Below are 27,724 nucleotides of genomic sequence, written 5' to 3' on the forward strand. Positions count from 1 at the left end.
AATCTGGTGGCCACGCCAGACAAGAAACCTGGTATATTTAACAGTTTCTTTATCTCTGTTTTCCTGAACAGGGACCAGGATATCCCACCTACCAAAGGTAGGGACAATCTTGGGGATAGCTCTATCAAGCCTTCAGTCAGTACAGATGTAGTTAGGGATCTCCTGGAAGGGCTAGACATTTTTAAATCTGCACGGCCAGATGCCCTCCACCCAAGGGTGTTGAGGGAGCTGGCAGGGATCATCACGGAGCCTTTGGCCCGGCTGTATGAGCATTTGTGGTCATTTGGCCAGGTGCCGGGGGATTGGAAACTGGCTAATGTGGTCCCTATTTTTAAGAAGGGGAGGAAGGAGGACCCAAGTAACTATAGGCCTGTAAGCCTCACCTCGGTGCTCGGGAAGCTCTTGGAGAGGATCATCAAGGAGCACATCTGTGGGGACTCTGCAGGGGAGATCATGCTTAGGGGCAATCAGCATGGGCTCATCAAAGGCAGGTCCTGCCAGACCAACCTGATTGCCTTTTACGACCAAGTAACTAAAGCCTTGGATGATGGTGTCCCTGTGGACATAGTCTTTCTAGACTTTAAGAAGGCCTTTGACACTGTCTCTCACCCCGTCCTCATCAATAAATTAAGTGACTGCAGCATTGATGCCTGCACAGTTGGATGGGTAAAAAATTGGCTGACGGGGTGCACCCAGAGAGTAGTGGTGGGCAGGTTGTACTCAACCTGACGAGATGTGAGCAGTGGGGTACCCCAGGGCTCGGTCCTCGGGCCCGCACTATTTAACATCTTCATCAGCGACTTGGACAAGGTGGTGGAAAGCATGCTGTCCAAGTTTGCTGATGACACTAAGATGTAGGGCGAGGTGGACACACTTGTAGGGAGAGAGAGACTGCAGCTAGATTTAGACAGACTACAAAAGTGGGCAGATGAGACTAGGATGGGGTTCAACATAGACAAATGCAGGGTGCTGCACCTTGGGAGAAGGAATCCACAGCATACAAACAGGCTAGGGAGTTCCCTTGAAAGCACAGAGGCGGAAAGGGATCTTGGAGTCATTATTGACTCCAGATGAACATGAGCCGCCAATGCCAGACCGCAGCAGCAAGGCCACCCATACCTTGTCATGCATCCAAAGGTGCATCTCAAGCCAGTCCAGAGAGGTGATACTCTCCCTCTATGCGACTTTGGTCAGGCCGCAGTTGGAGTACTGCATCCAGTACTGGGCACCGCACTTCAAAAGGGATGTGGCCAGCCTGGAGAAGGTTCAGAGGAGGGGCACCCACTTGGTGAGAGGGCAGCAAGACAGGCCCTATGAGGAGAGACTGAAGGACCTGAACCTGTTCAGCCTGAGGAGGCTGAGGGGGAACCTGGTGGCTGCCTACAAGCTCATCAGGGGGGATCAACAGCAAATAGGCAGAGCTCTTTTCTCCCCAGCACCACCTGGGGTGATGAGAAGCAATGGTCATAAGCTGATGGAGAATAGGTTTAGGTTGGAGATCAGAAGGCAATATTTTACAGTTAGGGTGGCCAAAATCTGGAACCAACTTCCCAGGGAGGTGGTCTTTGCCCCTACCTTGGGCATATTCAAGAGGAGGTTGGATGATCACCTGTCTGGGGTCTTGTGAACCCAGCATTCATTCCTGCCTGTGGCAGGGGGTCAGGCTAGATGATCTGTTCAGGTCCCTCCTGACCATAGCTACTATGAAACTATGAGACCCCATCAGCCCTGCCCACTCTCCCTGGCCCCCAGATCACTGCCCCACCCAGCCCCAGCCCCCATCTGCCCCCCCGATCGCTGCCCCGCCTGCCCCCTCAAGTCCCCCCATTGCTGCCCCACCCATCCCCATCCTGTCCCCCGAACCCCTGAACCCAACCCCCTCTGCCCCGAGATCCCCAATCATTGCCTCGCCCAGCCCCATCCCCCACCTGCCCCTGAGCCCCCCCATCGCTGTCCCACCCAACCACATCCCCCGCCTGCCCCCCAAGTCCCCTCATCGCTGCCCCACTCAGGCCTTCCGACTTCTGCCCCTCTGGTCCCCAGCAACCTGGCAATTAAAAAAACAACCCCCCCCGCACTCACCCACGGAAGCAGCTGCCGTTGGAGTCACTGGGGTCACTGCGCCCCCCCCCCCCACAGCGTGGGGCTGGGTGACAGCTGCAGCGGCCCCAGCCCAGGCCCCGCTGCCCCCCACTGTCCCGGGGGGGGGAGGGGGTCTGCCAGGGGGCCCCAGAGTCCTTGCTACTGCTGGTGAGTAGAGGGTTGGGGTTTTTTCCTTGTTTTTTTAAGTGCTGGAGGCTGGGGGGAGGGCAACCATTGGGGGGGCTGGGTGTGCATGCAGGGGATGGGGCAGCCATTGTGGGGTCTGGGGGAACAGGTGGGGGGAACAGGTGGGGGGTGGGGATTGGACCAGGCAGGGCAGCAATCCGGGAGGCTGGGGGAGCAAGTGGGGATGGGGCATGTGGGCCCTGCAGGGGGGTAGTAGCCCCTTCAGGGGTCATTTGGCCCCTGTTGGGAGGACTGTGGCCCCTGTTGGGGGGCCTGTTACCCCTGTGAGAGGCAGCAAAACATATAGATATTTAGAATTCACTTTAATATGATGAGAGAGAGAGTGGCTTCCAGACTGCTTTAACACTTTAGATGTATCAATACAACATTGCCCAACTGGTCTCGGTGTAGTGGTCTTTTGTTTTAATTGTGGAGGAACATAGATTTCGGCGTATTTTACAGAGTGACTTTGGGATTTTTTTTATCAGGGATTTTTCAGTTTTCAAAGAGGGAACACCAGAATTCCACAGCCCACTGGCAGCTGACTCAGAGGGGCAGATCCCTCTACTGGCAGTGCCGTCCCCATCTGGGTCTGGCAGGTGCGCAGGTCACAGCCAGGCAGCAGCGCCCACTGCCAGGCTGCTGCAGTGGGTAGAGGATGCAGGGAACTCTCAGGGCTGCTTCAGCAGTCTAGCTGGCACAAGGGGTAGTGTCCACAGGTACCAATTGGCTGGGCCCCAGAAGCTCCTGAGATCAAGTAGACCTGAGCTACTTGACAGGGCAGCTTTTTGTACTGATGGGGTGAGGACAGGGCAGCTTTTTTTTACAGCTGGGGACAGCACAGGTGCTGGCCCTGGGCTCTAGCTCCCCCTGGCTGCAGATCCAGGAGGAGCCAGGGAGGATCATTTTGCCCCAAGTGACACAATTTTCCCCACACCAAAGTGCATGTCCTGGCACGTTCGCTGAGGCAAAAAGCCCCAGCTCAAATTTGCACTGCTTCTATTTGAGCTGCTGCAAGTGCACATGCTTGCATGTGTGGACGCGGCCATTGAGTCAATTTCCTCATCACTCTTTTGACTTCTCTTAGTCTTCAGTCTTCTGATAATGTTTACTGTCCACAGGAGAATGCAACATTTCAGGTATCCGAAGATGACTCTTAAGGCATAAGCCCCACTGCTTTACTAAAACCTATTTATTCATTTGTATATGAATGGCCTAGATGCCACATTCCTCACATATTCCACACACTGACTTCAAGGGGAGTTTGGAGTATGTCTCCCTGTACCATTCAGCATTCTTCTGTGTCCATTCTATTTTAAAAAATTAAATGTCTGATGTACATTTCAACAATTTTACCAAATACAGAAAGTATGGGCTAGATTTGCCAAATTAGACATATACAGTATCACACATGCACACACATTTGTGTATATCTACCTAATGTTTACAAGGAAAGAATTGCTTTATAACCTGGAAGGCAGTTCTGCAGGTAGTATAAATTCCAAAAGCTTTGTCATGATGATTTATACCAGTTGACAATTTCACTATTAAGGGTCTGCATGTTTAATTAGTCCTTTGAAAGTAGAGTTTTGTATACTCCCTTCTTTCCAATTAAACTGACCTAACATTAAAATTCCCACCTCTAAAATGTTCTTTATCTGCTTGTAATTTACATATCTTATTTAAGAACATATGTTGAGTCTGGTAGGTCACGCTATATCTGATCGTGATAAAAAGAGTACCAGTCAGATACAAAAGACACAGAAGAAATACTAGCTGCCTCACACAAGGCTTGAGCTGACTGTACTGAGTACTGAGGATGACCCGGTGACACCCTAGAAGTGCTAACAGCATCTTGAAGGATCAGGCTCTGAGAAAGTTAAATTATGTGCAGCTTTACCTTCTGTGTTTGTTCCTTCCAAGGCTCTTTAGCTAGCAGAAGTTGAATACTGCTTGGAAGGAGAGTAAACATCTCCTGCACAGCAAATTCATCGATCGGGTGCTTGCCAATTCGATCTGCCCACAATTCTGGTGATGCGTTTTTGGGTTTCCACGGTGACCAGCTGGCACTGAGACCAAGTAGTAGTGGTGCAGCATGGTCAGCCCAGGCAACTACAGAAGCTGCGAATATCCACAACAGGAAATCTACAGCCTAAACAGGAAATTAATACAAGTTTGGTTCATTAGATAAGCAATAGAAAAAAATGTGACCATGTCTTGTCTTTTAGGAGTAAACCTACACAGCAGTCAGCTGAAATAAAAGCTTGGAAAGCTGGCCAAAGATGAGGATTAAGAGCAATTTTATGGTTTTTCTTTGGAGTGTAAATAGTACAACTGTATGAGAACAAAAAAAGAAAGGCAAAATGAAATGCTTCTTAACTAGGCCTCTTTAGCAATAGGATCTTGATTTATTCATTTATTTTTATTTAAAACTGGAAATGTGTTTATGGACAAGCCCACCAGTGTATTTGACTCTCTGTACCCAGAAGGGGCTAGCTGACACTTTAAGACAATTACCCACATCTTTCCAACTATACACATGTGCAGTACTGTACCCTAAGGAAATGAACCTCTTTTCTGATCTCTGCAAGGATTAGCTGATGACTAGAAGTACAAGATTTAATGATTTTAACAAGCACAATGTTACGAAAGGGGCCTGAGACCCCATGAACAAACCCTGGAATCCCAAATGGGCTGAGCAAGCCCACAACAAAATGAGAAACTTATCTCTGGAGCAGGAAGCAATAGGGCTGCAACAACATGCGCCCCCGCTGCTGCGGTTTAAGAGCCTGCTGTCAATCAAGCTGGGCGGTGCCAGGCTGATGACATCAGGCCCCGGCGCTACCGTGGAAGATTTAAAGGGCACCTGGAGTGTCGGGAAGAGGAGGAGAGAGCTTGCCTCTGCGCAAGCTGCGCCCGAGGAAGAGGCAGGTTTAGGACACCCAAGCAGAGAAGTGTCGGAGCCACAGGGGCTCAATACATACAGAGCTGTGGGGAATCTGATGCAAGGGAACTGAGCCTCAACCCAGCAACTAACCCAGCTAAGAAGCTGGGAGAGTGGCAGACTGGCTAACAAAGGTATTAGCCAGAATAGGAGCAACCTGAATGGGAAAAGGCTCCTCTTAATTTCTCTCTTTTTCTTCTTTTTTTCCTTGATTTTGTGGAAAGAAAATATTAGGATCCACCCGGAGTTCTTCCATCAGGGCTTAATTCAAAGGTTAACCCCTAGTAGACCAGAGGCCATTTAGCCTAACTGGATAAGTCCAGGTAGCGCCATCAGGATTGCCTCTGAAAGAACCTGGAACAGACTGGACTCCAGCAACATAATTCATCACCTCAATACCAATGGCTGGCATGTGGTTGTGGGTGAAGGGGAGGTGGAGCCCTCTTCATCAACCACTTTCGGATTCATGAGTAACCCCAAGTGGGACCTCTGTATTTACAACCACTGAACCCTCCTATCCAATTTGTTACTGTCAAAGTCGTGACAGGTGAGTTGAGGGGAGGTCCAACTTGGAGGGGACCCAGAAAAAGTTCAGCCTCGGATAAGCAGGAGCATTACACACAAGTACAAACAACATAGGTGGAGCTAAAACTGTCTGACCCTTCTGAAAAATTGTTGTAGAACTCTGACCTGCAGGGACAGCAAGTTTCCATAGAGATGAATTCATGAAGATTGCAAAGGCACTTCTCAGCTCTTTTCACTGGTTCTAAATGTAGAGATTTCTACAATGATTTATTTTTGTTTTCTTTCATTACTCTCACAGTTTAGATGCTAGGGTTGAATATTTAAGAGCTCTTAAGTATAAGAAAGCATTAAGAAACAAAGAAGGAAAATCAGAGATTTTCTTTATGGAGGTCATAAGATGACAGTTTTCTAAAATGATAACAAGTAAGGGAATAATACTTGTTCCTTAAAAAGAATATAAATTATACCAGAAACCATTTTTTTCTTGAAAGCTGCAAATTATTTTCACAGTATGTACCTCTTTAAGATCCACATTTTGTATAGAAGTTGACTTGTAAGCAACATTTCTAGTATAGCCCATCAGTTCTAACAACCAGTCCATTCTCTTCAACACTCCTGTAAGAACAAGAATATTGTCTTTCATAAAATGCTAGTTTTTTCTTTAAAAAGCAAACAGAAGAAATCACCATAGGAACCAAACAGCAGGCTAGTGGAGGAACAACAATCATAACATTTAATTTGGGGTTGCCTGTGGCCAAAGGCATTGGACACTTTAATAATACTAATAATTACTAATACTAATAATAATAGTAGCGGCAGCAGCTAAAATTCACAATATAACATCAGCAACATGTCTGTAAAAAGCTCTGAAACCATCAAGCTAAAACACATTAAAAAGAAGTGGAAGAGAAAAAGAGGAAAAGGTGTGGGGGAGAAACACTTCTTCCAAATAATTCCAGCCTACAAATTCCTCCAACCTGCTCTGTGGAAATCCCCTAATAAAATTCCTGGGAGTATTTTGTTAGACCACTTCCAAATAACTCATTTGGGTGTTGTATAGAGTCTAGCTCTTAACTGGGAAAAGGATTTGGAGAACGTAGGTGGTGTTGTGCAAAGACTCCTACAATGCAGATCTGATCACTAAAGTACATCCAGAAGCAAGTTTGTTTAATCAACTAGTCTGCATGCTCTGATTTGAGGAGTGCCTTCTGATATCCCAGGGTACATTGTCATTTAACTATTCAGTGTTAAACAATACTCCTTGCCCTATATTGCTTCACTGAGCTTTTGTCAGAGCTACTAAAATCAGCCTTTGCAAATCTAAGATGAAGTCCTGCTTTCCTTGCCCATTAGAGTGGTGTAAATTAGGCATTAAGCCGCAAAGAAAACTAGCACCATCTTTTTTAGTGTATAAAGCATTGAGTCCATCTATACCACTTCAGAAATAATACGTAAGAAATTACAACTGCTTGATTAAACCATTTTAAAGTTGCTTCAAATGCCCCCAAAACCTCTATTACAGAAAATAATTGCAGATCCATTAGTTTCTGTGCTTTCTTCTTTAGACATGGCCTTACCTGTGTTTTCATGGCTTATGATTCGGGCATGGTAGAAACAATGCAACAACATCCATGTAATAGGCTCTTTCCAGCAGCATTTTATTGCATTACCAATCACATCATTCAAACTCATCAAAGGTAACCTGCCTTGAGAAACTAGATACACTTTGATGAAAGAGGCCTTTTCTATATTTTTCTGCAAAGCAACAACAAAAGAAAACCCATTGGATTAAGCAAACCATTCTTCTTCACATGGTATGACAATGAAACATGACAGCTACATCTTTGGATACAAAAGAAAGTAGTGTTGTGGTGTTGTTGTAGCTATGATGGTCCAGACAACCTGCAAAGTCATTAAGACTTGCAAGGGGCTAAAATAGTTTGGGAACAAGTAAAGGTGTAAGACAAATCTTTATATCATATATAAAGGGTATAAAGACATCTGGAAACGTAGAATAAAATATGATTACCTTAGAGATTTGGGCAATTCGGTCAATCTCTGTATCAGCCATTTCTGACAGGCATTTTGCTATATCTATATACATTTCCATTTCACTTCTCTGGAAAAAATAAAGATAGATAACTGTATATCAGACAGGCACACATACTTTTATGTCACTAAATTAATGAACCCAGGAGCCCCCTTAATTCATCATGACCATTTAATAGTTTTCCAGTAAAATGAAGCTTGAAATATTTGTAGTTTTATTTTGCATTTATGCTGGACTTGAATGATTTTTTGCAACTAAATGAAAACAATACCAGGGAACATTTAAGAAAAGTGCTTTTCCCCACTGAATTTTCTGTATGATATTGTACAGGAGCGCTCTCAGTAGTTTTTCACTCTGCAAAAAGCCCTTTCTCTCTAATTTGTCTCTGCTTCAATTTCAGCAGTAACTTTTACTTCAGTACAAAATTTGTGTTTCTCAATTGCCTGATCATTTATGAAGAAAAGTCCAGTCTGAAGTTGGTTTCACAATTTCTCCATATACTATAAAGGAAAAAAAATGAAAAAAATATTTTGCTAGTATTAACAAACAACCATGCACAACATTTTATAGCATATTTTCTATCCCTTATATGTATACTAGCCCTTCCCTGCCTTAAACTATGAAAAAATGTAAACATTCATTTTACTTACCTGAATCTCATTTGGTAAAAAGTCAAATATTTTCTCAGTGGCCTGACACAGACAGCTCCAGCAATACTGGGCAGGAGTTGGAAGTTTCATAGCTTGGCTGAGACCCTGCAGGATACTTTGGCAAAGCTTTGGATTTTTTGCACGATTCTTTGCTTCAAAATGCTGTACCAGAAATACTTCAGCAAAAGTTTGCAGTTTGTCTTCTGCAATGTGTTTCATCCACAGAGGCAAAGAAGTAAAAAGATATTCCCTGGTTTTCATCTGAAAGACAAATAGAGGGCATCATATGCTTAAGATTTATCATAATTCCTCAAGTGTTCTGTACACTAACTTACAAGTAACATTCATTAATAATTGGAAAAAGTATTGGATTGTTTTCAACAACTATGAAGAACAGTAAACCAATACCACAGAACCCAACAAACTACCCAACATTATTTGTTTCAAGGCAATCATTGTTCAAATACTCTCTCCCCTCCTTTCATGTTAAAAATTCTGGATCCAACATTTTCTTAATTTTGTATCCAAACCTCTTCATCCTTTGCCTATATACCAGGTGCAACATTTTCAAAAGTGTCTAAAAATCCATTTCAGATGTACCAAATGCAGAAGAATTCAGCGCATTTATGTTTTACCACAAGTAAGCATTAACCCCCTGGCTAGGAACAAACATTCAAAAAGCCTGAGCTTGACCAGATTCATTCTTTTCAGGTTAATCTAACCTGCCTAGGCTGAGTCAGTTTGTAACCATACAGACATCCCGTCTGGACTGAAAAATGCAGACACATGCCTCCAGAGGCTCAGGCTAGAAGCTGGGGGGTGCTAGAGCAGCTCTCCTTTCCATGCCATAGTGCTGAGCTGAGGGAGGCGTGGCCAAGCCCTGGCAGGAGGCTCTGATTAGTGTGTTGTTGTGTTCCTCGCCCCCCCCCGCCCCGCTGGTCAGTGAAGGAGCCAGCTGGGATTTATACAGCATTTACTTACACAGCAGGGAGCATTTATCACCCCATGAGCGAAACAAAAGGAACTCTCATTAGTTCAAGCTCTTCTTAAACAACTTGTTCCAAAGAAGGAATGGAGGGACGTTACCAGCCACCTGTTGATTAGCATCAAAGAGCCCTAAGCAACACAGTCCTGTCTCCCACAACACGGATTGTAGCCAGCACGTGGTCTGCTAGCTAATGTTGAAAGGTGTTTGTGTAAGGCAGAGGGGAGGGGAGAATCCCTACTTAGCAGGGAGTGGGGTTGGGGGGGGCGGGGAAAGCCAGGCAGGCAACCTGTATGTGCAGTCTCTGCTGAAGCTGCAGCCAGGGAGCAGAGGGGAGGGGCCAGCCTAGGTTCCTGGAGCAGAGAGCCCTGCCCAGCCCAGAGAGCATGCCAGGATGTTGGGGGACTCTGATTTAACTTAAACCAGGAAGGGGTCTGGGACAGACATTGCATAAACCAGTGTGACCTAAATCAGTTTAGTCTGATAGTACATTCAACCAGGTTTATGTCAAACCGGTTTCAACCATTTTCAAACTGGACATGATTATGGCCTTCCTACAGAACTTATGGTCCATTCCTACCCAAAACATTCAAAGCAGTAGGATTTTTTGACAGAGAGAAGCTAAAATGGTTTCCTCAAAACCTTGTCAAGCTTGTCCATAAACGGCCAGAGCGGAGATTCCCAGCATGTTGCAAAACTCCCCTTCCTTTGACGGAATGTACTGCCTTTATGACCTTGAAACACTGTCTTTGTGACCATCAAACTCTGCTGTATTCAGAAATAACAGGCTAAAGCTTAGATTTTCTTTTTGCTGGCAGCACACACCATTACCAAATCGTAGAAGGGTGAAGTCTAAAGGATTATGAGTACAAAAAAGTCTAGAGAAGTGGAGGATCAAAGACAGAAGTCCAAAGTCCACTGGATTTTCTTAGAATTATTCAAGACCAGATCCTCAGAAATTGCAAAGTAACATTACTCTAGAATATTTGCATAAGCTAACGATGATGTAGAATTCTGTAGGATTTCTATAAACTGATTTCATGCTGTGCTTCAGGGGGCTTGGAGAGCTCACACAATTTTCACAACCTGAACTGCACTTAATAGAGGATAACAACAACTTGCATTTTAGCACTGGTCACACTTTTAAAATGTAGAAAGATTAATTTAGAAAAATGAAACGAAAGGAAAGAATCATAATTGATATAATAAATAAATGGGTCACTGATGGTCATAAGTTGGCCTTGGTATGAGTAATTATTCACTAAAAGGTAGATTCATTCATATTACAAAACTTCTATAGGATACTGCATAGTTGAGATGCTAGATATGGACAGCTAGGAATAAGTAGCCCTGTTGTACATGACGAAGTTTATATAGGGTACATTAGGTTCAATGGGTTCATAAACCTTTCGGAGCTTAATACAGACACTTACACTAAGACTGAAGATCAGAGGGGGTACTACCCACATCCCCAAAAGCATTGCAGCATTTTGTGAAGACTGGACCTGGGTCACTGCAAGTTCAATACACAGATGTTGTATCTCTTCACCTAAAAGGAAAGAAAGCAGAGTTTATGATGCAGTTCTTTTAATTTTAAATTTGTTCTCAACTTAGAACATGGGGAAAATAAAAGGAAGATAACTTTAACTTCTAGCAGGAACACCAGGTACTTTGAGTTTCGTACGACCACACTGATGACGTTTCTTGCAGAGACACTTAAGCAGATCTGTCTCCCTATTTATATAACTTCATAATGAGCCATGGATATATCCAAATCCAAGTAGGTGGCATCACAAAATGTATTAGGGAAGAAAAACATTAAAATGAGAGCATTACAGAGGGAGAATCAAAGTATTCTTTGCTAAACAGAGAGAAAAGTCAAACTATTAACATGGATTTTAGGCACTGATAAGCTCAGTCTGTTTCTGTTCTATTTATGGATACTCCTCAGTGTCCTGCCCATTGGTGAAACCACCAACAGCACCAACACAGAATTACAGGTCACTGACTATTATTGCTGCTGAATTATGGGCAAAGCTTTTCTTTTGTTCTGACTGTAGAAAATATTTAAAGACTACAAGATTCTTATATTATTTCTTGACTCCTTCCATGAGTGAGGGACTTTTCCCTGATAGAATCCCCCAAATATCTCAAGCTGCTTGCCCCTTGATAAGGAAAAACTAGGAATAAAAATCTGAAAAGTGTTTTCTCTGCCCAAGGAAATTACTCGAGTGACATATCACTCCATTCTAAAAATAAAGAAAGGGTAGGCATACATTTGCTGGCATTTAAAAATAATTCAACATTGCTTTATACACATTTGTGGATCATTTGGAAATAGAACCATTAGGTTATGAATCTTATTCATTAGTAGGGCTGTGCGAGTCTTCGGATCCTACTTTGGATCTGGACCTGCTTCGTATGCTTCGGCGTCTGAAGTGGGATACCAGTAATGGTATCCAGAGTGGGTCGGGGGCATCCGAAACGCTTCGGACACGCTTTCGGATGCTTTGGAGCCGCATTGGCCATTTTGAGGGAATTAGAAGAGGGAGAGGGAGCGGGGGAGGGACAGAGAGTGGGAGCGGGGGGTGGGGGGGCGGGAGCAAAGATTGACATCTGTAGGTAGCCAGTGAGAAGGATTTCTCCCTGGCTACCTTTCCAATGGCAGCAGCTGTGGGGTGGGACTAAAAAAAAAGTATAAAAGCCCCTGTTTCCAGCCCTTCTGTGCCTTTTGCAGCTCGTTCCCTGTCAGCAGCTGTGTGAGAGAGGAACACTGCAACTGAGACCTGACTGCTGCTGTTTCGTGTTACATAGGAGTGGTTAGGATTTAGCTTAATTTAGCTTAGCTATTCAATTCAATTATTAGTAGTATAACAATTCAATTTATTTCTTTGAATTGTTTTTTTGGGAACTTGTTTCAGAAACTTTGCAAAAGACAGTTGTTTTTTCCCAGCAAGTGTTTCCTGTCACTATCCAGGGAGGCACAGATTACTTGTTTGCATGCATGCACACACACATACACAGAGACCCAGAATATAGAAAAAAAGAATCACAGTGGAAACAGACAGACAGATATGTACGGAAGAGCAAGACACAGATAATATATTGAGACACAGGAATACACACAAATAATTTCATTCACACCACAAGGTAGACAGATATTCACAGGAGAACAAGACAGACAGATATACAAAAGGATTAATTTTCACACACACACACCCCTTTTGCAACACACACACACACACACACACACCCCTTTTGCAACACACACACACACACACCCCCCCCGCCCCTTTTGCAACACACACACACCCCCGCCCCTTTTGCAGCAAGGGAAAGATCAATATGAAGCGTACTGGAAAGGTAGGTGCCAGGTCTTCTGGCGGGGGGGAGGGGAGAAGGGGGGGAGGGGGAGGGTAAGGACAGAGCTAGAGCTGCAAGCCTCCCCCCAGCCCATCCCAAACACAAACGTATTCTATTCCAGAGCAGACGTGACAAGAGTGCTGCCGGTGGAAGCCAGGCGGTGGGAGCAGTGTCTGCACCTGATGTCCCTGTACCTGCACCACCTCTGCTCAGTCCAGAAGTGGGCACCAGCAGTGGAATCATTGCCTCCTCCACCCCAATTTCAGCTCTCAGCGTGAGCCTCCCACTGCCAGAGGAGGACCTGGAGCTGGAACCAGGGATGCTGAGCGCGCTGGCTCAGGCAATTCTGGGGACTGGGGGGAATCAGAGTTTGTGCTCCACACCCCTCACATTTCCCCTAGACCCAGGTCTCGTCTGGAAAGCAGCACCGCAGAGGAGGCTGAGGTTGTGGAGGCAAGTGGCTCAGCTAAGGCAGCTCCTCCTGCTGTTCAGCCTCAGCCTGCTGAGAAGGAGGAAAAGGCAGAAGCCTCACCCTCAACCCAGAAGCAGGGGAGTAGTGTAGTGTGGGATAATTTTGAGGTGGCAGATGATCCCAGGTTTGCCATCTGCCAGCACTGCCAAAGGCACATGAGCTGTGGCAAAAATGCAAGACACTTCACCGCAGCCATGCTGCTGCATCTGAGGAGGCACCACCCCCTTGTCTTTCTTGCCGCTGCTCAGCCTGGCACCAGTGTGAGTGCGCCAAAAGGGAAGACCCCCGCTTGCTCCAAAGCCCCCTTAGCCCCAAACCAGAGGCAGGCCAGTCTGGACCAGTGAAGGAAAGGTACACAGAAAGGGGGGTGCATGCCCAAGGCACGCGAGATCACCCAGAACATTGGGGTGATGCTTGCTCTGGATAGCCAGCCCTTCTCCCTAGTTGAGCGGCCAGGGTTCAGGCGGTTTGTAGCACTTCTGGCCCCATTTTACAAAGTGCCCACATGCACGACCTTTAGCAGGGTGGTGGTGCCCTCCCTGTATCAGGCATGCAGGGAGTACTCGAGGGAGGAGCTGTGCAAGGCAGGGCCACAGGTAGCCTTGCACTTCACCTCTGATATCTCGAGCAGCTGGGGTGGCGATCACACCTACCTCTCCCTCACGGGGCATTGGTGTGAGCAGTCAGGCTGTTGGTGCACTCTACTGCAAGCCAAGGTGCTGGATGAGTCCCACATGGCAAGGGAGATCATGGGGGCCATGAACTACATGGTGCAGGGGTGGCTTGTTGGGCAGGCCGAGATCACCCATGGGTTGGTGGTCATCGACAAGGGGGCCAATACGGTGAAGACTGTCCGTGATGCCAACTTTGCTGGCATCTGCTGTGTGGCACACAGGCTACACCTAATAGTGAGGGATGCCTTGAAGGGGGACAGGGCTGCCAGTGACGGCATCGCCACCAGTACTGCTAGAAGTCAGCTGATTTCGAAATGCAGGAAGGTGGCGGGCTACTTCCACCACAGCATCAAGAGGGGCAAGATGCTGTGGGAAAAACCGGCAGAGCTCAGCATCCCGCAGCACAGAATCATACAGGATGTGGAGACTCGGTGGAACTCCACATACCTGATGCTCAAAAGGCTGGTGGAGCAACAGAAGGCCATCCATGAGATGGCCTTGTTTGGGGAAACTGGGATCAGCACCCCCCTGAACAGAGCTGAGTGGGGTACCATCTCCAAGATGTTGGTGGTCCTCAAGCCCTTCCTTGAGGCCACCAAGACCCTTAGCACTGGTGATGCCCTCCTCAGCCAGGTGATCTCCCTAGTGAGGGAACCGGAGAACCAAATGGAACAGTTCCAGGGGATCAATGTTGCTGGCTGGGGCAGGCCACTGTCACCAGATGTGCAGGCACTGGTGAGGCAGCTGAAGGCGGGCATCAGGAGACGGCTGGATCCCTTGTGGTCCAGTACGGTCCACATGATGGCGGGTTTGTGCGACCTGAGGGTGTAGGGGAACATGTGCACTGGCAGCCCCAAAACCCTTGATCACTGGACGCAGGTGCTGCTGAAGAAAGTCCAGGAGGCTGAAGTGCAGAGGCGATGGGACGTGGAAGAGGGGGATCCACTTTCCCGTGCCAGCACTCCCAGCACCAGCACTGGCGCCAGCACTAGCACCAGTCAGTCTCCTCCACACCAGCCACTGCCAATTTGGGCCATGGGCATGGCTTCAATGCTGGGGTCCAAACATACCAGACCGCAGCCTCGGTCAGGTAGCGCCGAAGCTTCGGTGGCTGCTTATCTCGCTGAGGATGTGGACCCATTGGAATGTGACCCTTTGGCCTACTGGGCAAGCCACAGCCAGATGTGGCAGGATCTGGCCATGGTTGCCCGGCAACATCTGTCCTGTCCACTGACTAGTGTTCCAAGAGACAGGGTGTTCAGCATTGCTGGGGATGTTGTCACACACCACCGCACCTGCTTGGATCTTACATTGGTGGAGCAGCTGGTGTTCCTAAAGGTGAACCTCCCGCTGCTGGGGACTGAGTGCCACCCTCCTCACTCCATCTGCACCAATTTCCTTTTCTGAGGTTTTGAAAAGCCAAGTAATGGCCTGCTCTCAGCTGGAGGGGGCGCTGACTGCATCATCAGCCAGCAGGGAAAGAACATGTCCCTGCTGAGCTCATTCCCCTGCCAGGAGGAACTTGGAGGTATGGGATTGAGGCTACGGGGAAGGAGGCGGCCCTGGGCATGACCACTAAAACTGCACCCTGACAGGGTAGGGATGCCTGGTGGGACTGCTGGATGCGCAGCAGCCCCGTAAATGCCAGGACCAATGATCCCCTGGTGAAAGGCGGGGAGGAGGCGCCATAACCTCCAGCTAATGCACTCTCACACAAATTCCTGGCTGGGGAACGCCCAGACCCGTCACATCTTTGACAGGCTTGACACTTGCTGGTTGCAGTGCAGTTGCGAGACTCCTGGTGAGCTCAGCTTAGCTGCCTAGGATGCCAGCTTTAGGGTTGAAAACCCCTTTGTCAGGCTGAGGAAGTACTTGCAGTTGGTCCTGGATGGAAGGAATAGTAAAGAAGCCAGAGGCTAGCCTGGCCCGCAATGCAGGCAAGAAAGCCAGTCAGTGAAAATGGAAATGGAGGCGTCGGGGCAGGGGAAGAGACATGCTGGGGTGGGGGGGGGGAAAGGGGATGTAGCAGCTCAGGTGAAAGTGCAGAAGTGCCTGGAGTGTCAGATGTCTGGCAGGTCACAGTGTGCCAGAACTCCACTGTGTATACGGAGTCCATGAGTTTCTGTACCTACTACCTAGGAGGCTGAAGTGTAGTTCATAGGCCCAGCTCTGAAAAGTGGTTTGCATTGTAATTTGTTCCCTCTCAGGATCAGGCCTGAGAGACTGGAGGCAGAATGTTTTTTTGGTGAGGAATGTGCCCCCACAGGTAGTTGGGTTTTTTTTGTTTATGATAGATTCTGGTGTGCAGATTGTGGGGGTACTGGAGATAGTTGGCAGGTTTTGTGATTTGAGCTTTAGGAAGCTGGCTTCAGTTCTGGTGATGGGGTTAGGTGCTTGTTTTAATGTACAAAGCTCTTTTCAGAGCTGGGCCTATGAACTGCACTTCATCGGCCTCCTAGGCAGTGGGTACAGTAACTCATGGACTCAACATACACAGTGGAGTTCTGGCACACTGACTGGCTTTCTTGCCTTCACTGCGTGCCAGGCCAGCCTATGGCTTCTTTACTATTCCTTCTATCCAGGACCAACTGCAGGTACTTCCTCAGCCTGACAAAGGGGTTTTCAACCCTAAAGCTTCCAAAGATACATTTTTTAAGTACTCCTTTTTTTTCATAATACACATATAGACATAAAAACACAAGAAAAGCCATCACACACCATGGATAACATCATATGTCCAACACAACACAACATCTTTACTTCTTGCTGTCAATTCCTTTATAAAAAGAAAGACTCTGTGACAGTTCTGTTTGGATACCCTTGATGCTGCTGCTGATGCTACCGGTGTTGAGCCAGCTAAGTTATTTTACCTGTTGTCACGTAAAGTGAAGGACCGGGCATGAGGCTGTAGGGGAGAAGGAGGCCTCAGTGGGGCACACTGCCATGTTGTTCAGAGGCCCCAGCACCAGGAAGGGTGCATCTTAACACACACAGTGTCACCTACCCACATCATGAGTTTTGTCTGTCAACAGCTTGGGGTGCAGGGCCCTGGACGACAGACTCCCCCAGCGAGACACACACAGGTGGCAGGCAGGCTTCGCAGCCTGGCAGGGCCCAGCACTCACTCAGGCCTGCTCTAGGACACACACAGCTGGAAGGCTTTGTGGCCTCGGCAAGAGCTACCACCCCTGCAGTTTTCAGCCCGCTGTGCCTTAACATACACAAGGTCATTTGTGTCACAAGTTTTGCCTGTCAGCAGCTCGGGGTGCATTTCCCCCCAACCCCTGCACCGATCTTCTTGAAACGTGGCAGGCTTTGTGGCCTCTGCAAGAGCTACCATCCCTGCAGTTTTCAGCCCCCTGTGGTGTAACACACAGCCGTGACATGAGTTTGACTTTCAAGAATTTGGGGTACAGTTCCACCCAAACCTCTGCACTGATCTTCTTCAAACTTGGCAGGCTTCATGCTCTTAGCAGAGGCTACCATCCCTGTAAGTTTCATCCAAATCATACAAAAAACAACAAAGTTATAGATCTTCCATTGATTCCCCATTATACCCTATGGCCGGATCTCCAAGGCGGCTCCGCGGCTTCAGAGCCGCTTCGGCCGGATCAAGCCGGAAACCCAGTCCGGAGCTCCAGATTGGATAGCGGCCATCCGAAGTGGCCAGATCCGAAGCTGGATCAGATCACTGCTGGATCAGATCGCTGCTGACTCGCACAGCCCTATTCATTAGGACAAACAGAAATGAAAGTTGGCTTCAATAGGTCTGTTTGTGAAACAATATCTAAATAGAGATTTCAAGACCTATTGTTAGGCCACTGTTTTGAATATCCTAACAGAAAAAAACAGGGTCTTAGTAGTAGTTATCAAAGTGCATTCTAATTTGGATTACTACAAATGTATTTGTCTGCATTCATCTGCTGGCTTAGGTTAGTAATATACACATAATTAGTTGATTGCAAGCTGTTCACCTCAACTGTTTGTTATTTAATACTTATGAGGTGTGCTTGTTGTCTGTCACATATTCTTGAGTCTGTTCCAGGAGTGCAGCCCCAAACCTTTTTAAAATAGAATGATCTACTTTTGCTTACACCTAAATAATCATTCCTGTTGAAATTTGTGAAACTTTCAGTTTTCATATCAGCCAGACATGAAAAACTAATACTACTGATCTAACAAATCTTAGGGAGCTGAACTTAATACATTTGCCCCTCAACACAATTATTCAGGATACACTAAGATAAAAGGAGATGTATTCATTTCTTGATACATGTGTTTAACTTCCATAATGTTATACAGGGACAGCTCAAGGAACGTCTGTATCATACAGAGCAATTCTCAGTGCCACTGAAATTTAATTGAAGTGAAGCCGCTAAAGTGATATACTGTTTCTTCTGGAATTCCCATAATTTACAAAAATGAAACTCCTCTTCATAGGTTAAAAAAAACCCAGCAATAAAAAATTCCCCAAGTGTTTAACAAGTTTCTACTATTCATCATGTGGTTCCTATATTTGCAACATGGTCAATGTGGCTGAATATGCAAGACATCCTTGCATTTTTTTCTAATATGAACCTAAGAGAAATGATTGTAAGAACTGGAAATTAAAAAAAATCAGTAAAAACCAGCAGTAAATTGCTAGATCTTTCTGTACGTGGCAAAGGCTCTGCCCCCATACAATGATTGTTTAATAATTTCCACTGTTTGGGGCACAAGGCCCCATAGCTATATTATTTATAACAGCAAGAAAGAGCAGCCTTTCTATACCTGAGCCCTATGAAGCTAATCAGTCTAAAGCCAAAAGAACTAGCATGGCTCAGCTGTAAGAGCCTGAAATGCCAGTAATTGCTATTCCTGAAGCAGGAAATACATAATTAAATAAAATCAAGCAACACTGGAAAAAAAACTTGGCACCCGAGGTATTTTTGAGGGAAAGAATCCAAAAATCAGACATTTATAGCCATAAAGATAGCACCAGCAGGTATATTAAGAGTGAAAACATTACAAACATTATATGTCAAACATCTTGTTTAAGGGCAGATACTGACTGCTGACTAGCATGAGGGGAAAATAAAATCCCTAACAAAAACACCAAAGGACTAAAAGTTCAGATTAATTATAGTTGGAGAGTATTTCCTATGAAACACTCAGGATTATAAAGAGGGCATTTGAATTTGAAACCCACATACCCACCAGCACCCTCACAGGCACTGTAGAAGTTTGGATACAGACTTTCATTTTGCAGTAGGTGCCTGCTGCTAAAATGGGCCAAATAGAAATGAATTCAGACTCATCTGAATATTGAAGAAGTCCAAATTCAGTTCTGAAATTTTTGGCTTTGGTTCATTCTAGCCAGTTCTAGCACTGAAATTCTCACATCCCTATGGGAATATCTGCAAGTAGATACTCATAAAATCATAATTCAGAGCACATTAAATGTGTAGATCAGGGGTAGGCAAAATCCAGCCTGCCCATGGGTGGCTGCCTGCCAACAGATTGTGTCCGGCTATGGCTGCCCCTGCAGCATTCCACATGGGGCTGAGCCACACCTGCTCCTGCCAGAAACAGCCTACACCATGTTCCTGCCTGCACCTGCTGATGACCTTGGCCCCAACCAGCATGTACAACTTCCTCGAGGCCGGATAAGCAGTGCCAGGTGGGCAGACTGGGTAGAAGGTGGTAGGGAGCTGAAACTGGAAACCCCAGGTGCTGGGACAGGAGCTGCCTGGCTGCAGCTTCCCCTCCACCTGGCTGGGCATGTGGTGCCTAGCACACATCTCCATAACTGCTGTCGGCACTTCCCTGTACTACCTGCTTCCTGGAGTGGCACAGCAGGGGCAGGAGATGGAGTCACTGAAGGAGGCGCCACTAGAGGCAGGGGAAGCTGAGCAGTACCTGGGCAGCTGCAGCCACACCAGGAGCAGCCCCGCTAGGAAGCTGCACGTGCTAGCTGGGGCTGTCAGCAGGCATGGGTGGGAACATGGCATAGGCTGCCCCAGGCAGAAGCAAGCAGGGCTCGGCCTCATGTGGAGCACTGTGGGGGCAGCCATGAGCCAGATTTGGGGGGGGGGAAATTTGTTAAAAGGTTATCTTCTGAAAGATTGTTTGTGTGGCCCTTGAGAGATCACCAAAACTTGTTAAGTGGCCTGGCAGCCAAAATAATTGCCCACTCCAGCTTAAATCCTTGAAAAGACTCTGGAATTTTATAGTATGGTATTTTGTACACAAGTCATATGAGAAAAATGCAAGGGATTATCTTACCAAAGTTTAGTCTCATCAAAGGAGAAAGAATTGATCCCCAATTCACAGGTGGATACTGGTAACTTTCTCCAACTAAAGCAATGGGTGCCAGGGCTACCTTCACCAAGGTAGGGGGAATGGATTCAGGGCCTGCAATAGAACAATCAACCTGAATTATATAATAATAAATTGGGCAAATCATAATAAACTAGGCAAAACAGCTAAACAAAAAAAGAAAGTGTACAGACCCTGGAGTTTACAGCATTATCCTGGAATAAAAACCAATAAACGTGGGTTTATTGATAACACAACAGCCATCTGTACCACATCACTGGCTAAATATGCTGGAAGCCACTTAAAATGCAACTGTGGATTGCAAAGCAATTCATGCGCTCAGGGTGTGGTGTTATACCACAGCTGAAGGGGAGCCATTATAAAACTGAAGCCTTAAAATTAAAAAAAATATACTTCTACTGCCCCTTCTAAGCCTGGGCCTCAAAGCATGTCATAGGTTAATTAATTGGTCCTTACAAACACGTGAGTTTTGCAATCTTTTCTAGTTTATAGACAGGGAAACAGAGACAAAGAGATTGGATAGTATATTCAGACTCAGAGGGAACCAGCACTGAAACTAAAATTAGAGCTTCCCTACAAACCAAGCTCTCATTTAACCCCCATTCTTTGTCCTTTTGGCAAGAAAGTAGGATTTTTTTAGATTCAAAATAGCTAATTCAGTGTAAAATCCTAATGAAAACAAGGTGTGGAGAGTTGTTAATTCAATGTAACCAACTGAGGTGCACCCAGGCTAATGTTACAGGGTTGGCCAATTATATCAAAACCACCCAGCGCCCCATCTCCACTGAGATTTTACAAGATAGCTCCCTTAATTTAAACATCTTGATGTGGACAGTTTCTTCAGTTGGAAGTTTATATATCACATGCATCAGAATGCCACTTAAGGATCCAAATGAAGGCAAAGATCAAATCACAGAAACAAGAATTGGGAGAAACAACGCTAATGCCATTGCTGAATTATTCCTTAGAGTGTATTGTCCAAGCTAGTTATGAATGTTTCAAATGATGTAGCTTTCATTTCTGCTCTTGGGACAGTATATCAAGCCTAACAGATGTTCAAGAAACAGTGAATGTAAAAAAATTCAACAGAAAAATCAAGTTATAATGCTTTCTTATGTAAGTATTCTGTAGTGTTGGCAATGTAAAAATATTTCCCACATATTTAATGTTTTTATTGAAATATACTTAACTGAAATTGATTTTTTTTAGGATCGATCCGTGATTATTTTTCTTAGCATTTCTAACAAGCAAAAACATTTATGTGAGAGTCAATTTAGAGCAGCAGCATTTTTCCCATAATTAGGGAATTTTCTTCTTTCTTACCTTTCTTGCCTCCTTCAATGACATAATCAATAGCTGCCCTAATAAAGCTGTTTTCAGGCAAGTAGCTGAAGTCTGGAGGAACTGGAAAGAGAAAAGACTTTGAAATATGTCAACAACGTGGCAGGAAAAGTAAGAGATTCCTGGTTCCAACTAAATTCAAAAGGCAAGCATGAGATATTTACAAATTAATCACTGGTCAACATTCTATTACAGTGATTATTTCTATTAGACCAAAGGATTAATGCAAATATAATCACTTCTTCCTCTTGCCCTTTTCTTTCCAAGTACATGTAGGGTTAGTGAAAGTTGCCATACTGCAGCACTGAAAAATTAGTTTGTTCATAAACTGAGAACCTATGATGATGGAAACTTCCTCCCTCCGACCCCCTCCATAACACACATGCACAGGCCTAATGTGCCTCAACCCCAACCTGGAAGTAATAACACAGTCACACTTCATACCTACTCATTCTCTGGTGCTTGCCAGCATGGTCAATGAGATATTTTTGTGGTTTGAGCATGTGTCAACTTGATAGTACCAACTCACTGACAGCATGGATCATTAGCTCCCTTTAATGAACACATATTTCATCAATCATTTTATCTGGTATATGTCATGCAGTGATAATCCATCATCATTAGCAGAATGAAATTCACCTATTTGCTAAGGGGAGATTGAGAGTCTGTGGCCCACTTAACATCTATTTTGCAGGCTCATATAGCATGTAAAGTGGTATATAGTCCTAAAGCTTCCCCTCTTACTGGGGGTAAATTCCATCCTCAGTAAATAGTAGTGCTGCACTTCCTTCGGAGGCTGACTGTGTGCTTCAGCTAATCACAGAACAGCTCTTTACAAACATACAGTTCTTAAAAAATTACTCTTGTTTTCCTTTTTGCAGTGGCTGGTTTCCAAATGGTTGACATATTTAAGAGCAGAAACTCGTGAAATATGAAGTTGGCCAAACCAGATAGCTGATTAGCTCTCAGCACAGAATACACATTTTACTTACAAAAACAGAGGGAAAGGCCTTTCTGCACTATTTTAAACCAAAACTGTGAATTATTCTATAAGTTTCAAGCATACACACTCGCTTTTTTTAGATATTATTTTAACACACAGATTTGATAGGAACATATTTTATGGAGAGTTTCACCAAACAGAAGCATGTGGGTGGACTTTGCACTGAGCAGCACTGACTCCAACGGGGCTCTGCTGGAGCATAAATGTCAACTGTATTTGAGCTTAATGTTGTGGTGCAGTGAAGTGTGAGCTCTCTTGTGTCACAAAGGCTGTCCTTTCACTTTTTGTGGGTTCCAAACCTAGCATAAGGAGGCCACTGATTGAGGCCTTTTGATGCTACCACAGTGCATTCTTAACAACAAAAACCTCTTACCAGATGCCCTGCTCTGGTCTGAGGACAAACTGGATAAATGAAGGTGCCCTAAAAGCCAGGCTGCATTCGTCTGCAGGGCAATCTGTCCAGAAAAACTGACAATCTGTGGAGACAATCATAGGACATGGATTAATATTTCTAGCCGCAATTAATGCTGATTACCTCATCCAATACTTCAAAAGCAAACTAACACAAAATGCAAGTTATGCTTTTTAAAAAAAAAAATCAATTTGGCCCTTTACACAAGGTATCATAGCACTAGGTTTACCAAAGCAGAATCAGAAACAGACATGACACACCACCCACTCACCTGAATCAAGGTTCTGATGACTTCATTAAGTTTATTTTGAAACTGGGAAGACTGAATAGTGTCCAATTTCAACTGTCAAGGAAAAGGAAAATGAGACAATGACATATATAACTAGTGGAGGAGGAATAAGGTTACTTCTTGTTGCCACCAGCTCTAAGTATGCTTGAAAGCAACCAGAGCCAAATTCTGTTTTGATAGACCTTCTCAGAGATTAAAGTGTTGTACAATTAATCCAACATTGCAGAACACTGAATGTGGAGATATTAAATGAATGCTAGTTATTTAATTATGTATTAACTTACCCATCAAAAACATACAAAAAAATTCTCAGAGATATGATCTCATATATTTTTCAGGTCATACCTTGACACTTTGTTTCTAAAAGAAAGTGAAAGTTTTATGTGCTTGTTTCTTTTACCTGTATCATGGCTCCTTCAGAACCCACCAATGCAACCAACCCATTCACAGCAGCCAGGCGCAGCATTGTGGGAGACCCCTGAAAACACAAATCAAAATGAATGCAACCCAAAGGGCTGTAATATGGTGGACAAAGCACAGAATAATTTTCTTCTCAAAAAGAGGGCACTGTTAACTCTAAAGATTATACCTATTCCTTCCCTACCAACAGACTTCTGGGCCAGGCTTCTGGATGAGGAACCTAATTACATTGCTACCCCTGCAATGAACTGCAAAATGAACTGCATTATATAGGACCTCCTTCTTCTCTCTCACTCAAACAAGCAGGCATTTCCTATTGATGCAGCACCTTTCTATTATGTATTCTAATCTGATACCTTTAACATGAAGTATGCCTGGAAACATGCTGGGATGACCTAGTCTTCAAACATGCTGTTAAAACTCTGTGTTGCTGTTAATATTTACCTTATAGTCCTATCTTGAAGAATTCATTTAGGGGTTGCTTTTAAAATTAATTTTATATGTAATTTTTGGTACAAGAGGCTAAATTATTAGTACAGAATTGCAAGTATAACAAATGAATACATTTCACTCAGTTCTCTATTCTGTTACCGTGACAGTGATTAATGTTACCTTCAGTAAGCCTAGAATTGTTCAGCTCCGCTACTACTATAAATGCAGCCAAAACATCTCAGTGTAGCTGCTGTATTCACTGGGCATAGCAATTACTGGCTCATAAAAGCAGAGCTACAGCCATTAATTATTTAATAAAAAAGCCATTCAAGAGGGTAAATTTACAGTAAAATGGCAAAGCACAAGGATCCCGGGATTCTACTAGTCTAACTTTTGTTATGGAGTTCCTCACTCCAGTAAGGAAACTGATGTCAGTCTGAGCACTTGCAGCTTTGGTTGCTACTCAGGATGAGTAAAGGTAACAGAATGGAGCTCTCAGACCAAAAGCAATAATTGTTTTTTTGTAAATCAAGAAAGCCCCGTTTTTTTCTTAAAGCAAACTAGAGAGATTACTGTTTCTAAAAGCAAATCAAATCACCTGCTCCAACAGTGAAACTATTCCTGATCTCCATTTCTTCCCCTTTAATGAAATAAGCTCCTTAGCAATTTCTTTATAAAAGGATAGAGACAGTCTCCTCTACCTCTGCAAGTACAATCTTTATCCAAGCAGGTAACAGTCTGTTGCTCAGGTCTTCTGCTTTCCCATGTCCAAAGACTGACAAACCATGAACTATGGTACCCAGTGCCAAGGCAAAACCAGATGTCTATAAAAAAAAAAACCAAGGAAAAGACAGTAAAAACAACTGCCACAAAGGCAGGGTGGTGTGTGTGTGTGAATACACTCCCCCCACACACACGCACACATTTTTTCCCCAAAATAACAGCTCACATCTTCCATGAGCAGTACTTCACACTGACATATTCTATATACCATAATTTCTGTTGTCAACCAAAATGCTGGTGCTTTTAAAACAAATAGTTGGCTTAACCTAGAAGTGCTTAACTCCTACCCCACAGGCCAGATCTGGCCCATCAGGCTACATCATTCAGCCTGCAGGGCTTCACCAGGGTCTAGAAATTTGGCAGCAGGGCGGCAGAGGTGGTGGTAATTGCTACTCCCCTACTGTCAAATTTCTGGACCTATGGTGAATCACACAGGCCATATAACATGGTCCCGTACACCAGATCTGGCCAGCACATGGTTGGATCTAGGCACATGAGACAGGGCTGGTGCATGGCTGGATCTGGGAGCACAAGATGGGGCTGGTCTGCAGCTAGATCCAGGTCCATGGGATAGGGCCAGTATGTGGCAGAATCTGGATGCACAGGATTGGGCTTACATCCTGGATTGCAGCCATGGAATGACCCCATGCAGGATTTGGCCTGTGGGCTGACCCTGTGTCACTCATTTGGCCGACAAGGCTATACGGTTGAGTGCCACAAGTACAAATCTAGTGCAACTGATGCAGCCAGTTACAAAATACTGGCTCCTACGTATGGCAGTATACTGATTAAGCATGTATGTTTGTGCATATATGTGTATACAAAGGAATGATGTCACCCTCTAATGACTAGAGAGCAAAAAAGGCTCCAGGGACTGCTACTACTACCTGTCAGAACTTGTGAGGTCAAGTAAGACTCTTTTCAAAGGTAATGAACGAGGGTTCTAGTTCTGAGAAAGATTTAGGTCAAGAGTGAAATTATACCCCAATGCTGCAAATATATAAACAAATGCTAAACTCTAAGAATATACACAATCCTACTGAAATCAGTGGATTTTGGATGTAATTGAAGTTAAGCATTTGGAAATAATCAGGGGTCTTCTGAAACTAGAGAAGAGGAAGATGCCACTGGATGGAGACAATCTAACAGTTGAAATACCTGGACACCTCCCATGACAAGAATTGAGTCTTAACAAAAATTTCTACACTAGAGTAATTTTTTGTGTTTTAGAGTAGGGTGTTCCCCAAGTCTTCACAGGGTGGATGACATTTTATCCTATGACTGTCTCAGGGATCAAGTTCTCACCCATTCATGTTTTCATGGAACGCCAACATCCTCATTCACCATTATGCAGCATTCTCATAACAACCACAGTAATTTTTCATATAAGACAGTAATATTTGGAAAGTACATCATACAAATTAGCTTCTTTACCCCGAGTTAGCAGTTGGAAAGAAGGAAAAACCAGCACCATGGAACCAGCCAGCTGTCTGAACATGCTCAATGGGTACCCAATAACCAAAGGCTACAGTATGGAAGCCTCTGTATTAGAGAATGGTTTTCTAACATGAAGGAAAATGGTTAGAAAAGAGATCCCTAATTTTACGTCCCCAGTAAAATAAAAGGCTGCTGATTATTGCGATTATTGCAAAGATCAGTTTTGATTCTAACAGGTTGTATAACACCACATTGTCAATCAGTGGATAGTGGACAGACAGGAGCAACACTGAAACTGGGTTACTGATACTCAGGGAGTCAAATTGTGACTGATGAGCAACCAAGGGATTCTGAGGTAATGGGAAGATGCTGAGCTGTCATCTGTTAGTGGGAAAATTCAGTAGTACCAAGTGGGTAAAAGGCTACCTAAAGAAATCTGAGTTTGAGACATTAATCTGAATTGGTTAGGATTGTGACTATGATCTGCTGTTTAATATCTACAGGAAGATTAAAATTTAGTTGTCCATAAGTCTAAGAGAAAGGCAGAGAAAGGATATTTGCCTAGGAAGAAAAAACCTTGGGAATGCAACTGGAAAAGTATAAGCTTTTCTTTTAGACATGTTTATATATATAAATTCCGTTTTTATTTAATATTTTAGTGATAGAGTATGAGCTGCTGCTATAAGAAATACATGAATAAAACAAATGGCCTTGAAGGTACCATCTTCAAATTACACTGTTTCAACAGATACCTGAGAGGTCCTAAGAGACTTCCATCTAATACTGGCATAGATGGAAGAGGATGTAATGTATATGGTACAAAAGAAAGGACATTTAAAAAGCATAACAGAAAGTAAGGAATCCACGTTGTGGATATAACCTGCTGATTATTTTCTGTTAAAGTCCGCAACTTGTTCATAACCTTGTCAGCTTCCTCTGCTTCTATGATTCTAACACTGAAAGCAGAGATGCAGGAACAGGCAATGGAATAGGCAAGGATCTAATAAAAGGAGATACAATTAAAAAAAATACAAGTCAGAAAACTTAACATTTCCCCAGGTAGGATCAGGGTTTCAGTTACTTACTACTGTAGATTCCACATGGTGTTACTCATAACCTTGGTGTTACTACTGGGAACACCAAGGTTCCTAGCTATTCCATCCTGGATAATCAATAACTCCCCCCTCAAATTCAACCAGATTTAGTTTGAGGAAAAAGAGAAATAAAATGTGGAGACTGCCATGAAGATGCACTGTATTATTAGATGCACTGTAAAACCATGAAACCTAAATGAGTTTCCACATGGTTTCCAATGCTGCTGTATGCTTTGTATTAAGTGTAGAACACCACCCAAAACA

General features: G+C 44.5%; 1 protein-coding gene across 5 annotated transcripts in view; it reads right to left on the reverse strand.

Annotated features, from left to right (window-relative positions):
* Nucleotides 1–27,724, reverse strand: part of FOCAD (focadhesin) — a 290,506-nt gene that overhangs the window by 3,991 nt on the left and 258,791 nt on the right. For 3 of the 5 annotated variants that reach the window (XM_059724664.1, XM_006266820.4, XM_019480764.2), the window contains exons 30-42: nucleotides 27,247–27,366; nucleotides 24,848–24,970; nucleotides 23,695–23,772; nucleotides 23,277–23,348; nucleotides 22,967–23,069; nucleotides 21,573–21,653; nucleotides 20,196–20,324; nucleotides 10,856–10,971; nucleotides 8,438–8,698; nucleotides 7,767–7,856; nucleotides 7,315–7,492; nucleotides 6,255–6,352; nucleotides 4,169–4,420 (exon numbers count right to left, since the gene is read on the reverse strand). In XM_059724664.1, the coding sequence (XP_059580647.1) occupies nucleotides 4,169–4,420; nucleotides 6,255–6,352; nucleotides 7,315–7,492; nucleotides 7,767–7,856; nucleotides 8,438–8,698; nucleotides 10,856–10,971; nucleotides 20,196–20,324; nucleotides 21,573–21,653; nucleotides 22,967–23,069; nucleotides 23,277–23,348; nucleotides 23,695–23,772; nucleotides 24,848–24,970; nucleotides 27,247–27,366 (1,701 nt within the window). The remainder of the gene's footprint in view (nucleotides 1–4,168; nucleotides 4,421–6,254; nucleotides 6,353–7,314; nucleotides 7,493–7,766; nucleotides 7,857–8,437; nucleotides 8,699–10,855; nucleotides 10,972–20,195; nucleotides 20,325–21,572; nucleotides 21,654–22,966; nucleotides 23,070–23,276; nucleotides 23,349–23,694; nucleotides 23,773–24,847; nucleotides 24,971–27,246; nucleotides 27,367–27,724) is intronic. The other 2 variants (XM_019480765.2, XM_019480766.2) reach the window with 2 other exon arrangements.

Source organism: Alligator mississippiensis, chromosome 3 (genome assembly GCF_030867095.1).
Source record: "Alligator mississippiensis isolate rAllMis1 chromosome 3, rAllMis1, whole genome shotgun sequence".
In the NCBI taxonomy this organism is placed as follows: Eukaryota; Metazoa; Chordata; order Crocodylia; family Alligatoridae; genus Alligator; species Alligator mississippiensis.